Here is a 16,790-nt window from a genome sequence, read left to right as displayed (position 1 = left end):
GTCTGGCTCTTTGTGACCCTATGAACCATACCCCCAGGCTTCTCTGTCCATGGGATTCTCTAGGCAAGAATACTGGAGTCGGTTGCCGTGCCATTCTCCAAGGGATCTTCCTGACCTGCGTCAGGGATCTTCCTGACGCAGGATCAAACCTGCGTCTCTTATCTGCTGCGTTGGCGGATGGGTTCTTTACCATTAGTGCTACCTGGGAAGCCCATTCAGATTACATTACACAGGCACAAAGTCATGAACTTGACCCTTGGGGAAACTGATTAAAGTTGAAATGGCAATCCTTGGCCCAATCCGTATGAGAAGTTTAATGACCTTATTGAAAATCGCATTTGTAAAACTGAGTCATTGAAGGACAGAGTGGCTTGTCTTTGAGGTTGACGAGGTAAATACGTCTAAGCCTTCTGGATGTGCCACATTGCTTCTGCAGCCCTCATTGCTCTGGAGGACATAATGTCAGAGTATAACACTGAGAAAACATCAATTACAGAAAACTAACTGAACGATCTGAAGAAATTAAAAAGTGACAGTATTCTCCAAATAAGGGATTCAAGGAGGAAATGCTCTCAGAATGGATATCTAGAGACTATTTTGAGAAGATTTGCACTGATTTTTGGATTGTTAGAAAATCTGTAAACTTGTTTTAACTACATTTTCATTTTGTGTACATTTTATACCCTTAAAAAATTGGCCATTGACCATCGGCATTAGGGCTTCCCAGGTGGTGCAGTGGTAGAGAATCTGCTTGCCAATGCAAGAGACGCAAGGGACATGGGTTCGATTCCTGGATCGGGAAGATACTCTGGAGTAGGAAATGGCAATGCACTCCAGTATTCTTGCCTGGGGAGTCCCATGGACAGAGGAGCCTGGTAGGCTCCAGTCCACGGGGTCTCAAAAGTGTCGGACACGACTGAGCATACGTGCAATGGCTAATTGGCTAGTATTATGTTCCAGGTCTGTTCTGAAATAGAAATAGCTAAATCAAGAGAATTTATAATTTACCTAAGATTTGAGGTAACAAATATGAAAAAGGCTCTTTTATGCTTTTATCTTCAGTGTCAAGGAAGAAAAGAAGCAATCTAATTCAGCAAGCAGTACCAAGCATGGCACACAATTAAAATGTTTATTTTCGTGTTGTCAGTCCTCGTGTGGCTTTGTCCATATTTGGTGGGAATAGATTTGTCTATTATGAGTGCTGTCTATAAACAATGCTCTCAGGCCAACATATTGTTTTGTTAGTTTGCCAGCTAGCTGTTGGGTACCACAATGACATGAGTACTTGAAAATTGCAAAATGCCAACAACTGGAGGTTCTTTTTAGTTTGTTTTCCCTAAACCCTCTGTTCTTTCTTTGATGTGCCTAAATTCATTTTTAAGGCCTGCCTCACACTTTGGATCAATAATCTTGTCATTATGCACACCCCAAATTGCCCTTCCCTTTGGTACTTTATTTCTCCCCATTACTGCAGAATTGGTATATGGGTACTATAGAACCAGCTTAGCTGGTCCTGGAAATTTAAGCTTGTGAATGTGGAGATTCTATTACAGAATTAATCCTTCAGCAAATCCTCTGAATGGCATATTTGCAGCACCCTTTTCTTGTTGTTGGTCATGTTATTTTTTTGGCTTTATCATATCATCTGTTAAAGTTAGGGAAGTGATCTCTAAGGCAGCTAAAAAAGTCCACCCACCATGTAAATAAACTTCTGTAAATATAGGTCCTGTGATCTGGGTGCAGAGTAGGGTTTGCTCTTTGGATATTAAGCCGACAAGAAGCGTGTGCTTACTGGACATATAAACAAGGAACGAGGAGAAGACAATAGTCTAGATTTATAATTGAAGCAGACGTGAGTCACTGGCTTGGAGGATCCTGTGAACGTAATGTCTTCTACAAGAGGAGGGTTAGTATACACATGGGAGAGAAAGCCAGCCAGGTCTTAATGGTATTTGGTAGCCTGATGGTAGAAAAGACCTTCCTCTTGTCCTTCCTTAAAGAGCTAAGGGTCATGACCAGGGTTGCTGTGTGTGGTTGCACTGTTTTTGCAGTGGTCCTGATGCCGGGAAGGATTGAAGGCGGGAGGAGAAGGGGACAACAGAGGATGAGATGGTTGGATGGTATCACTAACTCAGTGGACATGAGTTTGAGTCAACTCCGAGAGTTGGTGATGGACAGGGAGGCCTGATGTGCTGCAGTCCATGGGGTCGCAAAGAGTTGGAGACAACTGAGCGACTGAATTGAACACGGAGTGTGTCTGAGGGAGCAGATACAGGCTGACGTCCAACTGAACTTCCGCTCACAAGACTGTGGGCCCTAGCAGGTAGCTGCATTTGCTCAGAGGAAAGGTGGCATTTTCTTCTCACCAGAATCACTTCCAGGCCTGGCTGGAATCATTCACAGCATCTGCTCTCCTTTCTCACAACTCACTGAAGATGTAAATTTATCCTCTTTCACCTTTGGGATTCCCAACACCATGTCTGGACAGGAGTTGAAAAGAGAATAGGGCAGACTGATCATTGGATCTCAATAAAATACATTTTGCTACGCCTTCCAGTTTGGGGAGAAAGAATGTATCTCAAAAACAATTTTTTTTCTTAAGGAACACAGGAGTCAAGTTATAGTGGAATAAAATACTGTTTTTCTTTGTGTCAAAATACAGAGATAATCAGATTAACATTTTGGCAGACTGTTTCCTAGAAACCTCTTTATGCATATCAATACACACATACAAGTTTGTATTCATGAGCTCGTTTTCTGTTCTGTAACTTCTGCATTATGTCAGTCATTTTTTCAAATCACTATCCTGAAGTTATTTGATAATCCATTGTTTGGAAGAGCTGTACTTTACCAATGACTTGAAGTTATATGATAATCCATTGATTGGAAGGGCTATACTTCATTTTACCAATGAAGATTGGATATTGATGGGTATTTAGGTTGTTTATAATGTTTCACTCTTAAAAATGGATCTGGAGTAAGCATGCATCATCTCTAATACATACAGCATTTCCTTTTTCTCTAGTAATGGAATTGCTGGTTTAAAAAATTTCAATTCAAATACTAATCTCGGTAAGAAAGTAATTATACCTCTTCATAATCCTTAGATCAATAGGGGTGGGTTTAAAATGGCATAGTTTTCCATTCATAAACACATACACCTAAAGATTCTAATTTACAAGAAGAGCAAACTTTGCAAGATACATTTAGCTGCTGTCTTGATTGTGTACTTGGGATTGCGTGGAGGTGTTCTATAAATCACGAAGTGCTGTACAAACCTCAGTGACTCATTACTAGAGCTTTACAGAGCATCTGCCTTGTACTCTCAAAACATGTTTATGGAGTCTTTATTGTATAAATAATTCATTAAATACAGTGGTTTTAAGACAGTGGTTCTTTACCTGGTTATTCAGTAGAATACATCAAAGATATCATCAAGAAAACAAGTCCCAGATCCTCCCCTGCCCAGATTGCCTGAATCTATCAGGACCTGGCATCCCAAATGATGTCCATGTACACAGTCTTTGTTTGGAATTCCCCCCTTAAGATATTTTTTGGTCTATCTCCAAATATTTTTTCTAACAGAATGGGGAATGTTTTTAGCTTACATACTTAAAATTTATATTTTTCCTGTTTGGAAGTTTCTGGCTCCTTCTAGGATATTTCTAGCAGATTTTCTGTATGACTTATTGATTTAATCTCAATCTTTGTAAGTCTTGTTAAGTCTCAAATTTGGACTCTTGGCTTGGTCAACCATCCCCATCTAGTTTTGTACCATTGGCAAACCCATTCCTTAGCCCTTGTTGTTTCTACCAAAAAAGAATGATGAGCTTGTAGTGACTGCAATGTTCAACTTTGAATGTTACAACCAGATTAAAGTTATCTGTCTATTCTAGTGGCTTATCTAACTCCCTATTTAGATTCTAATAATAAGAACTTTCAGTTGAGAGTAGTAGTTGAACTGCATGAAAAAAATTGATAGATTGAAACATTAGCCTAATTAATTTATTCTCATGCTTACATGTATGGAGAGACTAAAGTTTTTATCCTGAGAACTGTCTTATCTAAGAGTAAAGTTGTTTAAGTAGAAGTAGAATTGCATATTTACTAGCTTGGTACAAACATAATTGTGGTTTCATATTGTGAATTTTAAATCCTTAAAACTAGGCTCACATATATCTTTATTAATCAAAATAGGAACCATTACCGTCAACACATTCTTGCTGTAATAAATAAGTTTGCTTATACCTGTAGTGTAAAAATCCTTTCTTCAGGATTCGACGAACTCCTGGAAAGCATTTTTTTCCTCCTACCGGTTTGTGGAAGCATTTTCCCTGCAAAAAGTTGTCAAATTGCTTAAAAAAGTGGTAGTCAGTTGCTGAGAGTTCAGGTGAATGTGGCAGATAAGCCAAAACTTTGTAGCCCAATTCGTTCAAGTTTTGAAGCATTGGTTTAAAAAACTAGGAATAAAACTATCATATGACCCAACAATCCCACTACTGGGCATATACCCTGAGAAAACCATATTTGGAAAAGACATATGTACCCAAGTGTTCATTGCAGCACTATTTCCAGTAGCTAGCACATGGAAGCAACCTAAATGTCCATTGACAGATGAATGGATAAAGCAGTTGTGGTGCATATATATGATGGAATATTACTCAACCATAAGCAGGAACACATTTGAGTCCGTGCTAATGAGGTGAGTGAACCTAGAGCCTATTATACAGAGTGAAGTAAGTCAGAAAGAGAAAAACAGATATGGTGTATCCATATGGCATATATATGGAATCTAGAAAGATGGTACTGATGGACCTGTTTGCAGGGCAGCAAAGGCAACGCAGACTTAAGGACTCAGGGGGCTGTGGGCAGGAAGAAGAGGGTAGGACAGATGGAGAGAGTAGCATGGAAACGTAGACACTAACATATGTAAAATAGTCAGTGGGAATTTGCTGTACGACTAAGAACTCAAACTGAGGCTCTGTGACAACTTAGAGGGGTGGGATATGATGGGAGGTAGGAGGAGGCTCCAGAGGGAGGGGACATATGTGTAGCTATGGCTGATCCATGTTGGTGTGTGGCAGAAGCCAGCACAATATTGTAATTATCAGTATCAACCGACAAACTTCAACAATGCAAAAACCATGGTTACTTTTGCACCATCCTGGTATAATAATCAGTAACCCTTACTTGAGTATACTTTTTATAAAGTTTATAAATTTACTTGAGTAAATTTTTATAAAGTAGCTAAATGTGACCTCACGTTATCTCATTGGTCTTATGACACCAAAAAAAAAAAAATTGATTTTTACTGCCTAACAAGTTGCATATTTTCTTGCTACTAAGTGATATTTTTTGATTTTGGAGTACAATTACCATTTTTAGATTATCTCTAAGTTTAATGATTGTGTAATAATGTCTGACTTGTAACACTGAGTAGTTAAATACTGTGAAGTTTAAGGGAAGCAATTTAACATTTCTCTAATTTGGCTTCAGTATGTATAGTGTTCCCCCACTCCTAGGCAAGGAAATCAAGTTTCCCTCTCAGGACCTGAAGCCTGGAGGAAAACAAGTTGAATACAGTGAAACTTGAATCATATTCATCCTTTAGAATATCACACTGGACAGTGTAGAGGGACAATGGAAGCAAGATGGAAGTGGTTCCATCTGGTGTTCTATCACAACACCAGATTACTTGTGTTGTCATAGCCAGTGCCACAGATGCTCTTTTAGAGGACATCCAAGTCATTCAAACCAGGGATGATGGAGATGCAAACCAAGGTAGAGGTGCGAGGATGGAGAAGATCTGGTGGAGCCCAGAAGTACTGAACTGGATCTGCAGAACTTGGTGATTGGTTAGTTGTCATGGAGACTTGGCGGTTTTGAGAAACAAGGCAGAATCTAAATTCACTCTTAGGGGAAATGCTCAGTTGCCAGCTAGACACATGGATTTAAAACCAGAAAGGCAGTGGGAGCTGGGTGATCAGTGTCATCTAGTTAAAGGTGAAAGTCAAGGTGCATTTGCGGAATTTCAAAAAGTGCCAGCGTACAGAAGTCCGATCTTAGAGAATAACCTTATTTCTCTTATTTATCAGTTATTTGAGGTCACCTCATTAGATTTCCCATGCACTAGGGGAGACCAGCTAATTCCACCACCACCACCCCATGCCCCACCCTGCAAAGTTTTCCTGGATGTATCCCGTTTGCTGTTAACTTGGAGACTTCTTAAAACTTAGTATCAGCTGGTTTTGAGTGTATCTACCTCAGGGTTAAGTCACAGTAACTGGTTTGAGAGGGTGAAGTCTAAAACCAGGCATTTCTGGTTACTTGCTGGCAGTGGGCATATGATTGTCACAGAGACCAGATTACTTGTGTTGTCATAGCCAGTGCCAGAGATGACCAGAAGATTGCATGTGAAGTGTGGCGAGTGAATAAAGTTAGATGAGTCAGTTATCTAATAATCTTAAGCTAAATAGGAGGTACCTGTTTCACCAGAGGTGGCCTTTACCTCTCATGCGAGAAATATTTAAGGCCCATCAGCTATACCACCTTAGATACACCTGCAGAATAATGAAGGCACTGTCACACTGCGGTTTTAATGAGTCCCTACCACCCATCCTTGTCTCCTGAACACACAAGACAAGTGCCAGTTCAAGTTCCGGAAACCGAAAATGTTCATGTTGGAGAACGAGAACATCTTACCTCTCTACCCTTTAACATATCGTCTGCCTCCTCTGTGAGGTCCTTGGATTTTATGACTCCTCCTGGAAAGGAGGATTTCCTGGCTCTTGATAGTGGGTGGAGGATCATCTCAGTACAGCAATCGTGTACTGACAAAGTGGTTATGAGTTAGATGGCTTAAAGGGAGAAGAAGATACATGAAAAGGCTTGAGGGAGAAGAAAGCCAACTGCGATTAGTTTCTACAACTACCACTTAAGGCAGCCAGCCACTTTGACTTGCAAATCATATTGTAGGCTGGTTTCTTGGATGGGAAAGCTTTGTAATTATAGCCTATAGAAGCTGTGGACCAGGAAGAGAGAGAACTTTCATGGGTTGTAGGGGAGGAAAAATAATTTTACTCTTCTGCATTCTTAGCTGCTAGCTAAGCAAAAGTTGTTCAGTTGTGTCCGACTCTTTGCAACCCATGGACTGTAACCTGAAGAACCCATGGGCTCTTCTGTCTGTGGAATTCTCCAGGCCAGAATACTGGAGTGGGTAGCCGTTCCCTTCCCCAGGGGAACTTCTGACCCAGGGATCCAACCTAGGTCTCCCGCCTTGCAGGCAGATTTTTTATTCTTAGCTGAGACCCCTGTAATAAAAGATTAACAAGAGAAAACCTATCAGAAGTTTATGAACATGTACACCTGGTATGTACCTGGGAGATACCCTGGAGAAATGAGTAATTCCTGAGACAGCTTAGAATGTAGGATTACATACCATCTTGGTAGGGGAGAGAGAGGGGGTGTAGACCTCTTCAGTTCAGTTCAGTTGCTCAATCATGTCCGACTCTTTGCGACCCCATGAACTGCAGCATGCCAGGCCTCCCTGTCCATCACCGTCTCCCAGAGTTTACCCAAACACACGTCCATCAAGTTGGTGATGCCATCCAGCCATCTCATCCTCTGTCATCCCCTTTTCCTCCTGCCCCCAATCCCTCCCAGCATCAGAGTCTTTCCCAATGAGTCAACTCTTCGCATGAGGTGGCCAAAGTACTGGAGTTTCAGCTTTAGCATCATTCCTTCCAAAGAACACCCTGGACTGATCTTCTTTAGAATGGACTGGTTGGATCTCCTTGCAGTCCAAGGGACTCTCAAGAGTCTTCTCCAACACGAAAATGATTTTTAGAAAACGTGAAAGGCCCTTACAGGACTTGATGGGAGGTATGACAGTTGGTGACCAAGTATGTCTAAGTGTGTGTGGGCTTCTAGTTGCCTTTCCTGTGACAAGAGTCAGTCTTTCCTCGTGGATGAAACTCCTGGAGAGGGAATTTATGACAACTGAGTTCCTTTGGAGGATTTGTCTTTAGACAGATAAAGGGAATTCAGAGGAAGCCTCTGCCCACATTTGCTGTTTATTCTGGTGCTTTTAGCTCAAAACAATTAAGACTAAAGCAGCATATTTCTGGGTGGCATGGCCTGTCCCCCCTCAGGGTCATGTAGATTGGAGTGACACTGATCAGAGGTGTACCACTGCTGTGTGTTCATCTTGATTTTCTTACAAAGGGCTCCAGCCGTGGGCAGGGCATTGATTTACCAGCAGGAAGACCTAAGATCTGAGAAATCTGCTTGACTGAATGGAGAAAAGAAGTCCTCTGCATCCTCTTCCTGTCCTCATGAGAATACACTCTTCCATCCCCACAGTTCCTCCTTAGACTCTCAGTTTTTCACCTAATTAGGTGTCAGGATGGCTGCTGGAGAACCAGTTAGCTGATTACAACTGCAGATCCCAAGATTGTGATTTGGTGGGGGTAAAGGAGGGGCCCAAGGGTCTGCATTTTTGAAAAGCTCTCCTTGCCAAGTTCAGATATGCAGTCAGGTTTGGGAGACACTCATAGATTATTTCTATGAATCTACATTAGTGTCCCTTTTACTTTCTGATTCATTCTCTTCTAATCCACTGTCAATTTCCCTTTCCAGAGTAGCATCAAAAACATACACATGTGCTCACAGGCGTGTTCATGTCCTTGTCCTGAACAAAAATTTTAAACAGTTTCTAAATGGAAGGCTACATTTACTGAGTTTCTGCAAGAGTGTCTTCTGTTTTTCTTACTTAGAGAGTTAATTTAAAAATTCCATTTTAAGTATTCATTGCGATTCAGGCACCAGAATAAGTGATTTGCATGCATTGTTTCATCTAATTCTTTCAGCCCTTCCATGAATTAGGTGAAGATCTTCCCACATGAGTAAACTGAGAATCTGGAATTTTAAGAGGTTTACGCACATTATACGTCTTCAGTTTTGGAAATAAAATTTGAACCCAAGTTTGTTTGATTCCAGACCTTGTGTTCATTGAAGTTATTGGTTCTATTTTTCCTCCTTTTTTTGTTTTCCTCCCTTTTGTTCTTGGCCGCTGAATATCCATATGAAAAAGCAACACAAGGTCATTTCCATTTCTTACCAGTTTTTCAAAAGATGAGCAGGGTTGCCTATGAGTTTGTTAACACGTGCATATTGCTTTTCTTTCTTTTTCTCTTGACAGATTTTGCATAATAAAATGATAGCTTTCTATTTCTTTTAACCACAATTTTAGAAAAGTATGACTCTGAGTTGGAAAAGCAGAAGCCTTGCCACTGTTGGGAAGGCTCTGGTCAGAGAATGCCTGATGACTTTGGGAAGATGACTTTCTTCAATCTTCCTAGAAGTTTGAAGCCACTGTGCTACCATTGGCTTTCTTATTCCCACATCCCCAAGTGCTGAGAGGTGAGAGACCTTGGAGCTAGAAAAAAGCTAGTTTCACTCCTTTAAAAAAAAAAGTCCCTGTAAATTGTAATATCCTGCCTAGCAAAGTCATAGGGTAAATCACAGTAGGAGAAATTCTGCTTGCTAATTTCTTGGAAATCACGGGATATCAGTTAGAGGTCAGCATATCAAGAGATTCTATCATCATTTTGTACTCAGCTAGGATGAAGAACCTGCTGGCAATGATAAGATATCATGATCTGAGCACATCGACCTGGCCACAGATCTGTATTGAAGGATAGATAGGATTTTTTTTGTTGTTGTTTAGTAATAAACACCAACACTTTTTATTGTTTATTCTTGGTGCCACTGAGAAAACCTACTTACAGAATTGAAAGCAGGAGAAATTTCTTTAACCAGGGGAATGTTCTTTTTTTTTTTTTTTTTTTAATATATCTCTTTCCTTCTATGAAGTTACAGGTGTGGATCAGTTATAGATGGACAGCTGTGTTGTAACATTTGTGAATCTTGCATTGGGAGGAATGTTCCATGTCTTCCATCATAAATCATCTGAATTTAAGGGAAATCTTTAATATGATCAGTAGTCAACTCCTGGAGAACCAGGAGCCTATCTTAATTATTTCTTACATCTCTAATACTGAGCATTGGGGTGGCATGTAATAGGTGTTTATTTACCGATTGCTTCATTTGTAAAATTCATCTAGAGTCATCTGTTTTCAACATCTTGCCACACATTCTTCTCCCTCTCTCTTACTCCATATCTGTGTGTGTGTGTATCGATACAGTTTTATAACATGAATATTTTGCTAAATCACTTGATATTAAGTCGAAGATATCATGACACTTTACCCCTAAATACTTTATAACATATCTCCTAAGAACAAGGACATCGCCAGCATAACCAAATGCTGTCATTTCATTCACAAAACTTAGCATTGATACAATAACATTGCTTAGCACATTCAGCTGTTCCCCTGTGGCGCAGCAGTAAAGAATCCTCCTGCAATGCAGGAGATATAGGTTTGATCCCTGGGTTGGGAATGGAGAAGGAAATGACGATCCACTGGGCAGCTCTTTGAGCTGCCGTTGCCATGTATAGCTGTATTATTGATCCCTCTGCAGGGTCTCCGAACATTGTACAGCCTACATGACCTCTGCATGTACACGCTGTACAACCCATTGGCCTTCTCTGCACCTTTAGTTTTGTCATTTGTTGAACAAATGTTGATTACTGATTAAGATATTGATGATGACATCCAGGATGACTGGAATGATGGCATAGAAAACATTGACTCATTTATTCAAGTTACAGTTGAGTTTTTGGATGATATACAGTTAACATTCAGATTGACCTTGAATGTAATAGACACAAATAAGCATAATTAAGACCTTTAGGGAATACAGCTTTGGGAAACTAAATATAACATGGGGACTGTGTATGTGTAACTGAGGGATTGGGGAGAGAGGGGACCCATTGTGAGTCAGCAACATGCTGCTTTATTTTCTTAATTATTGGGCACACAGTGCCAGTTAACAACAGGAGCATAGCATGTGGGAACTGCTGGGTAACATTTTCAAAATACTTGGCATTGGTCAGATTTTTTTTTAGAATTCTGTGTCCGCTTTAGCTTAAGGAAACTGGAGAATTTGTCGAGGGTCCAGAGCATGGCAGTGAGAGGCAGAGGAGTCCTGGAAAATAGGACCCATTGAAAGAGGCTAATAAATAAGGATTAATTACTTAGCTTGATCCAAAGCAGCTGAAGGGTGATTAAATTAATGGTCTTCTGTTGCATATATCGTTATTATGGGGAAGATGGTGCAATTATTTCCTTTATGAATAGAGTTAGGGAAATAGATTTATATTAGAGTTCAAGGAGATTTCAAAGTGAACCTCTTGACTTTAAAGATTTCTCGACATTGGAAAGATTTCTCAACTGAAAATGGTGAAATCATGGTCCTTGTAGAATGGGAATGGGGTGGGTGCCACCTGCTAGGTAGAGTCAGGTGCAGTTGGGGTGGAGACTGTCATACTTTCTCGATCCCATTTTGTGCTGTTCATCTCTTTGTGTTGAATTTGTCATTTTCAGCAAGTAAATCTGTATTCCTTTTTTGTTTGAATTTTTTTCAGTTATTATAAATGTGAAGGCCTTGCTTTTAATGATTGAAATATAATGCATTTCAAGCAAGTGAGAGGTTAAACCACAAATTGAAAATTACCTCAACTGCAAATAAACTTGCTGCTCATTTTTTTTCATTGCAGTTGATTTACAGTGTTTTAGGTATACAATGAAATGACCTTTTACACACACACACACACACACATATATACTTTTCAGATTCTTTTCCATTGTAGGTTATTATAATATATTGAATATTCCCTGTGTTATATAGTAGGTCCTTGTTGTTAATCTATTTTATATATAGTAGTGTGTTTCTGTACTTCCCAAATTTTCGATTTATACCTCACCACCCCTTCCCCTTTGGTAATCATATGTTTGTTTTCCATGTCCGTGACTCTGTATGTTTTATAAATAAGTTCACTTATACCATTTTTTATTTGGATTCCACATATAAGGGATATCATATGCTACTTGTCTTCCTCATTCTGACTTACTTCACGGAGTATGATAATCTCTAGCTCCATCTATGTTGCTGCAAATGACATTATTTGATTTTTTATAGCTAGGTAGTATCCCACTGTGTTTCTATACCGTATCATCTTTATCCATTCATCTATTGACAGCCATTTATATTGCTAATAGAGTTTTTGTCTTTTCTGGGTATTTGCCTGGGAGTGGGGTGGTTGGATCATAAGCTACTGCTCATTCTTGTATGTCTCTTTACAATATTGCCAATTCCAACCTGCCTTTTCTTTTTCTTCTCTAGAAAACTCACTGCGTGCCCTGGTTACTTGGTTGACAATGAGTGCCAAATCTGCGATCAGCAAGGAAATTTTTGCACCTCTTGATGAAAGGATGTTGGGAGCTGTCCAGGTCAAGAGGAGGACAAAGAAAAAGATTCCTTTCTTGGCAACTGGAGGTCAAGGCGAATATTTAACTTACATCTGCCTGTCAGGTAATAAAAATGATATGAATATTATTAAAGATGTCTTCTGTTTTGCAGCAGTTAATTCTAGTATCCAGGAGGGTTACAGTTCACGGCTTGAAATGGCTGCCTTCCACTCTTTGCCTGTCTGTTGTCTTCCTTGATCCTTGGAGACTCATGGCATCTTGACTTTTGAGGTTGCCTTATATGCAGAGGTAATGAAGTGCAGTTTTAATGTGTTTTCCATTTCATTAAGAGCATCTGTTTGTCCATACTTTCCCTTCGCTAGGGCCTTGACATAAAGTGGGCTATTCTCTTGAGATTTTTGTTTTAGAACGCCTCCTTGTATTTGGATAATTATTACTACCAGCAGCCTGAGTTTCACGGACTTTTTTTTTTTTTTCCCCTCAACAGTTGCCAATAATCAGTAATAGTTGGTCTCAAGATAAATATCGACACCGTATGGAATGTGAGAAAGTAGCTTCAGCTCATAAATCACAGCTTTGCCCGACAGCTGTTCCTTGTCAGGAAGAGGCATCTGTTCCATTAAGCTTAGAATTTTGTGTGATTATTATTATTTTTTTCCTCTTTCTGTTTGTGATTGTAGGAGATCTGTGGAACTTACTGTGGATTCATCCCAAGTTTTTTTGAGATAAAATTTGGATAAGTTTTCTATGGAGCTCTGGGTGATGCTAATCTGAGGACCTAGAACATTTGTAATGTTTCTGATATTTCTTGTAACTTGGCAGTGGAAAAATTAGTCTTGCCTTTATTCATCTTTTTTTTTCCCCCCCTAAGTTTCTCCAGTTGTGGCTTGGGAATAAAACTTTATTTTTGGACCCATTTTTAGCTTCTTTTTTTTTTTAAGAGTTAAGCCTTTGCTCGTTTCCTTATCAGAACTTATTTCAGGGTAGCGATAGCTTTTTTCCAGAAAGAAAATATAAAGATAACAGTAGGACTGTGCCTTAGTGTAAAATGAAATGGAAACGGAGAGCTGTTTGGTAAGAATGCCTTCTCAGTGGTTAGAATGAGGATTGACCCTGAAATACTGGTCTTTCTTTAACCCCAGTAGTGATTAGGTTAATAAAATTGGTGATGGGTTGGAAGATATTTGCATTCCTTTAATGTGCTGGGCAGTGCTTGCTACGCAATAGGGACTCAAGACTTCAGTAGCCTCTCCTAATACCTTCCTAGTATTTTGTAAGTGAGGTTCAGGTCTTAAAAGCATTTTCACATCTTTAAATTTCAGTTCTGGAGTTTTTGCTTGTACTGATAGTGAATAGAAGGCATTAAATTAAATTTTGTTTTGTTTTTGGGCTGAGCTGAACATGGGATGAGCGTGGATGCACAGTGATTCTAATTTTCTTGAGCTCAATTCTCTCACCGTTCCCTTGAGATTTCTTGAAGACAGTAGGTGCAGAAAAGGTGGATGAAAAAAGGGCATTTTTGTCTTTGGCCTCACCCAGGTGGCATGTGGGATCCTAGTTCCCTGACCACAGATTGTACCTGTGCCCCCTGCGTTGGAAGTTTGGAGTCTTAACCACTGGACCACGAGGGAAGTCTGAAGAGGATGGTTTTGTTTACCTTTAAGGCACATGCTATTGTCAGCCTATTGCTGATCATGAAGTTGGTAATGTTACCTGGGTCCTCTAACCTCCTCCTCTCAGTGAAAGACTTTGACCGTTTGCCATAGGGAATAGTAACTGGGGACTTACTGGGTAACTGTGTTTCCTTTATAAATTACCAGGACCTTCAGGTTGAAAGTCTGAAACTATGACTAGCTTTTCTGTGACATTCTAATGTAGGAGAGTCTTGAGTTCTGAAAGTCTCCATCCTTTTCATGGATTTGAATTTTGAGAGGATTGGTTGACAAAGCAGATCTGACATTGAAGCAGCTGGTTTAATGGAAACTGGGGCAGGAGAAGACCAGGCAACTTTGATAACCATGGCTTTTTTGCAGTTTGAATTTTCTTATAATTGAGAAAGAAACAGCCACCTTTAGTTTCTATCTTATGCAAAGCATAGAGGCCTATCAATACATTTCTGAGAAAGCATTGTTTTAATTAACAAGTAATTCATTATGCAAATTTTATTAAGGAATTTTTATATACTGAGCACTCATGGTGGGTTCAGTTAGGAGAAAAGCTCATGACACTTATGTTGTTCAGTGGGGAAGGAGCAGTAGTCGTTAATATTTTACTCACCAAAATAAACATAATTATTAACTGTGAAAAGGTTAAAGAGGAAAAATATAATGATTTGAAAGCATGTGTTAGGAGGATTTGGATTGTTTGAGAGAACCCAGAACTGCAGGAAAAGTAGGGCTCCTTGGTTCTGAAAATAGGTGGTGTGGGTGTGGGGGGCATTCCAGGCAGAGGGAAGGGCGGCTTCTTTGAAAGGTGAGCTGGATTCTGAGTTCTGCCTTATCTCCTGTTCAGTCCTGTTTAGTCTTTGTATCTGAGCTTACCTAGGAGACTGCAGTGGAAGCAGGGCCCTGGAATGACAGCTGTTCCTTTCTGCTATCAGAGCGAACCCCCTATGCTTTCTGGAAGTCCAAGCCCTTCAGCCCTTGTGGTTTGGTTGATGAAAACCAGCTCTCCATGTTGAACAGGCAAAATTTGTCCAAATTAAGGCAATGTCTGCAAATAATTTTTAACCACATTTCATACTGCATAAAGAGTTATATTCTTTTTATAAAGAGAAGACTATCAAAGCTTTCAAAGCTTGCCAATGTACGCATGTCAGCATGGCTGTTTTATATACTGAATGTCTTTTACTAATGCTTTTCTGTATTTGAATTTTTTCTGTGTTTGGCCGTCTGAGCAGGAAAGGCCTGTGATCAGGAGACGACTTATTTTTCAGGGTGGGTTGTATCCTCTAGGGGAATCCAAAATGGTGCTGAATCAGGGGAAATAAACTCTTTCTTGAGTTATGTTATAATTGTGTAAGTTGGACGCAACTGAAGCGACTTAGCATGCATGCACACCAGGAGAGAAATAACCTCTCCAGTTCATTCATGGAGCTTTGGGATAGAATTTGAGTGTTTCTCATTGGACTTCCTGGCTGACTTCTTGGATTGTATGCAGATACTTACTACTGAGATGCCTCTACGATTAACTTTCTAAAATATTGGTTTCCACTTTTTCTTTTCAGTAACGGCTGAAATTTAAAAAACTGAGAATACCAAGTGTTAGCAAGCATGTAGAGTAATTTGAGCTCTCATTTTTGCTAGTGGAAATGTAAAAATGATAGAACTGCTTTGGTAAACAATTTGACAGGTTGTTTATACAGTTGAACTTGCATACGTATGACTCAACAAATCTATTCCTAGGCATTTACCCAAGGGAAATCAAAACATGTCCATATAAAGACAGGTAGATAGAAGTTCATAACAGTTTTATTTATTATTTATAATAACCAAAAATCAGAACTCAGATGTCCACCTATATGTGAGTGAATAAGCAAATTATTTTATAACTATGCAGTAGAATACTAACTGGTGATAAAAATGAACCATCAATACATGTAGCAACATAGAGGAATCTCAGAAACCTTGTATTGGGTGAAGAAGAAAAAACAGAAATGACCACATGCTATATGATTCTATTTATATTAAATTCTAGAATGGATACAACTTAAGCTATAGTGACAGGAAGCCCATTGGTGTTGCCAGGTGGTGGAACTGGTGACTGACTGCAAAGAAACATGAGGGGATTTCTTGCAGTGCTGTAAGTGTTCTATATGTTGTTGATTGTGGTGGTGGTTACTTGGGTGCATACATTTTTCGCAACTCATCAAAATACATACTTAAAGTAGTTACATTTTATTATGTGTAAATATATCTTGAGATATATTTACTCTTGAGAGTCCCTTGGACTGCAAGGAGATCCAACCAGTCCATTCTGAAGGAGATCAGCCCTGGGATTTCTTTGGAGGGGAATGATGCTGAAGCTGAAACTCCAGTACTTTGGCCACCTCGTGTGAAGAGTTGACTCATCGGAAAAGACTCTGATGCTGGGAGGGATTGGGGGCAGGAGGAGAAGGGGACGACAGAGGATGAGATGGCTGGATGGCATCACCGACTCGATGGACGTGCATTTGGGTGAACTCCAGGAGTTGGTGATGGACAGGGAGGCCTGGCGTGCTGAGATTCATGGGGTCGCAAAGAGTCAGACATGACTGAGTAACTGAACTGAACTGAAATATATCCTGAAAAAATTGATTCTCAAAAATGTCTTACAGAGTCACTAGTGGGATGATCATAAGAATTATTTAACTGTCTTATCTCAGTCTGCGCCAGAAGAGGGGTAGCAACTACCCTCTTC

The 16,790-nt window shown here is 39.8% G+C and overlaps 1 protein-coding gene across 2 annotated transcripts in view; it reads left to right on the top strand.

Moving 5' to 3' along the window:
• Window positions 1–16,790, top strand: part of STXBP6 (syntaxin binding protein 6) — a 263,606-nt gene that overhangs the window by 61,224 nt on the left and 185,592 nt on the right. For both annotated transcript variants that reach the window (XM_052659978.1, XM_052659977.1), the window contains exon 2: window positions 12,307–12,495. In XM_052659978.1, the coding sequence (XP_052515938.1) occupies window positions 12,342–12,495 (154 nt within the window). In that variant the 5' untranslated portion in view covers window positions 12,307–12,341. The remainder of the gene's footprint in view (window positions 1–12,306; window positions 12,496–16,790) is intronic.

This window comes from Budorcas taxicolor, chromosome 21 (assembly GCF_023091745.1).
Source record: "Budorcas taxicolor isolate Tak-1 chromosome 21, Takin1.1, whole genome shotgun sequence".
NCBI lineage: Eukaryota > Metazoa > Chordata > Mammalia > Artiodactyla > Bovidae > Budorcas > Budorcas taxicolor.
This window is presented reverse-complemented; position numbering and strand designations above follow the sequence as displayed.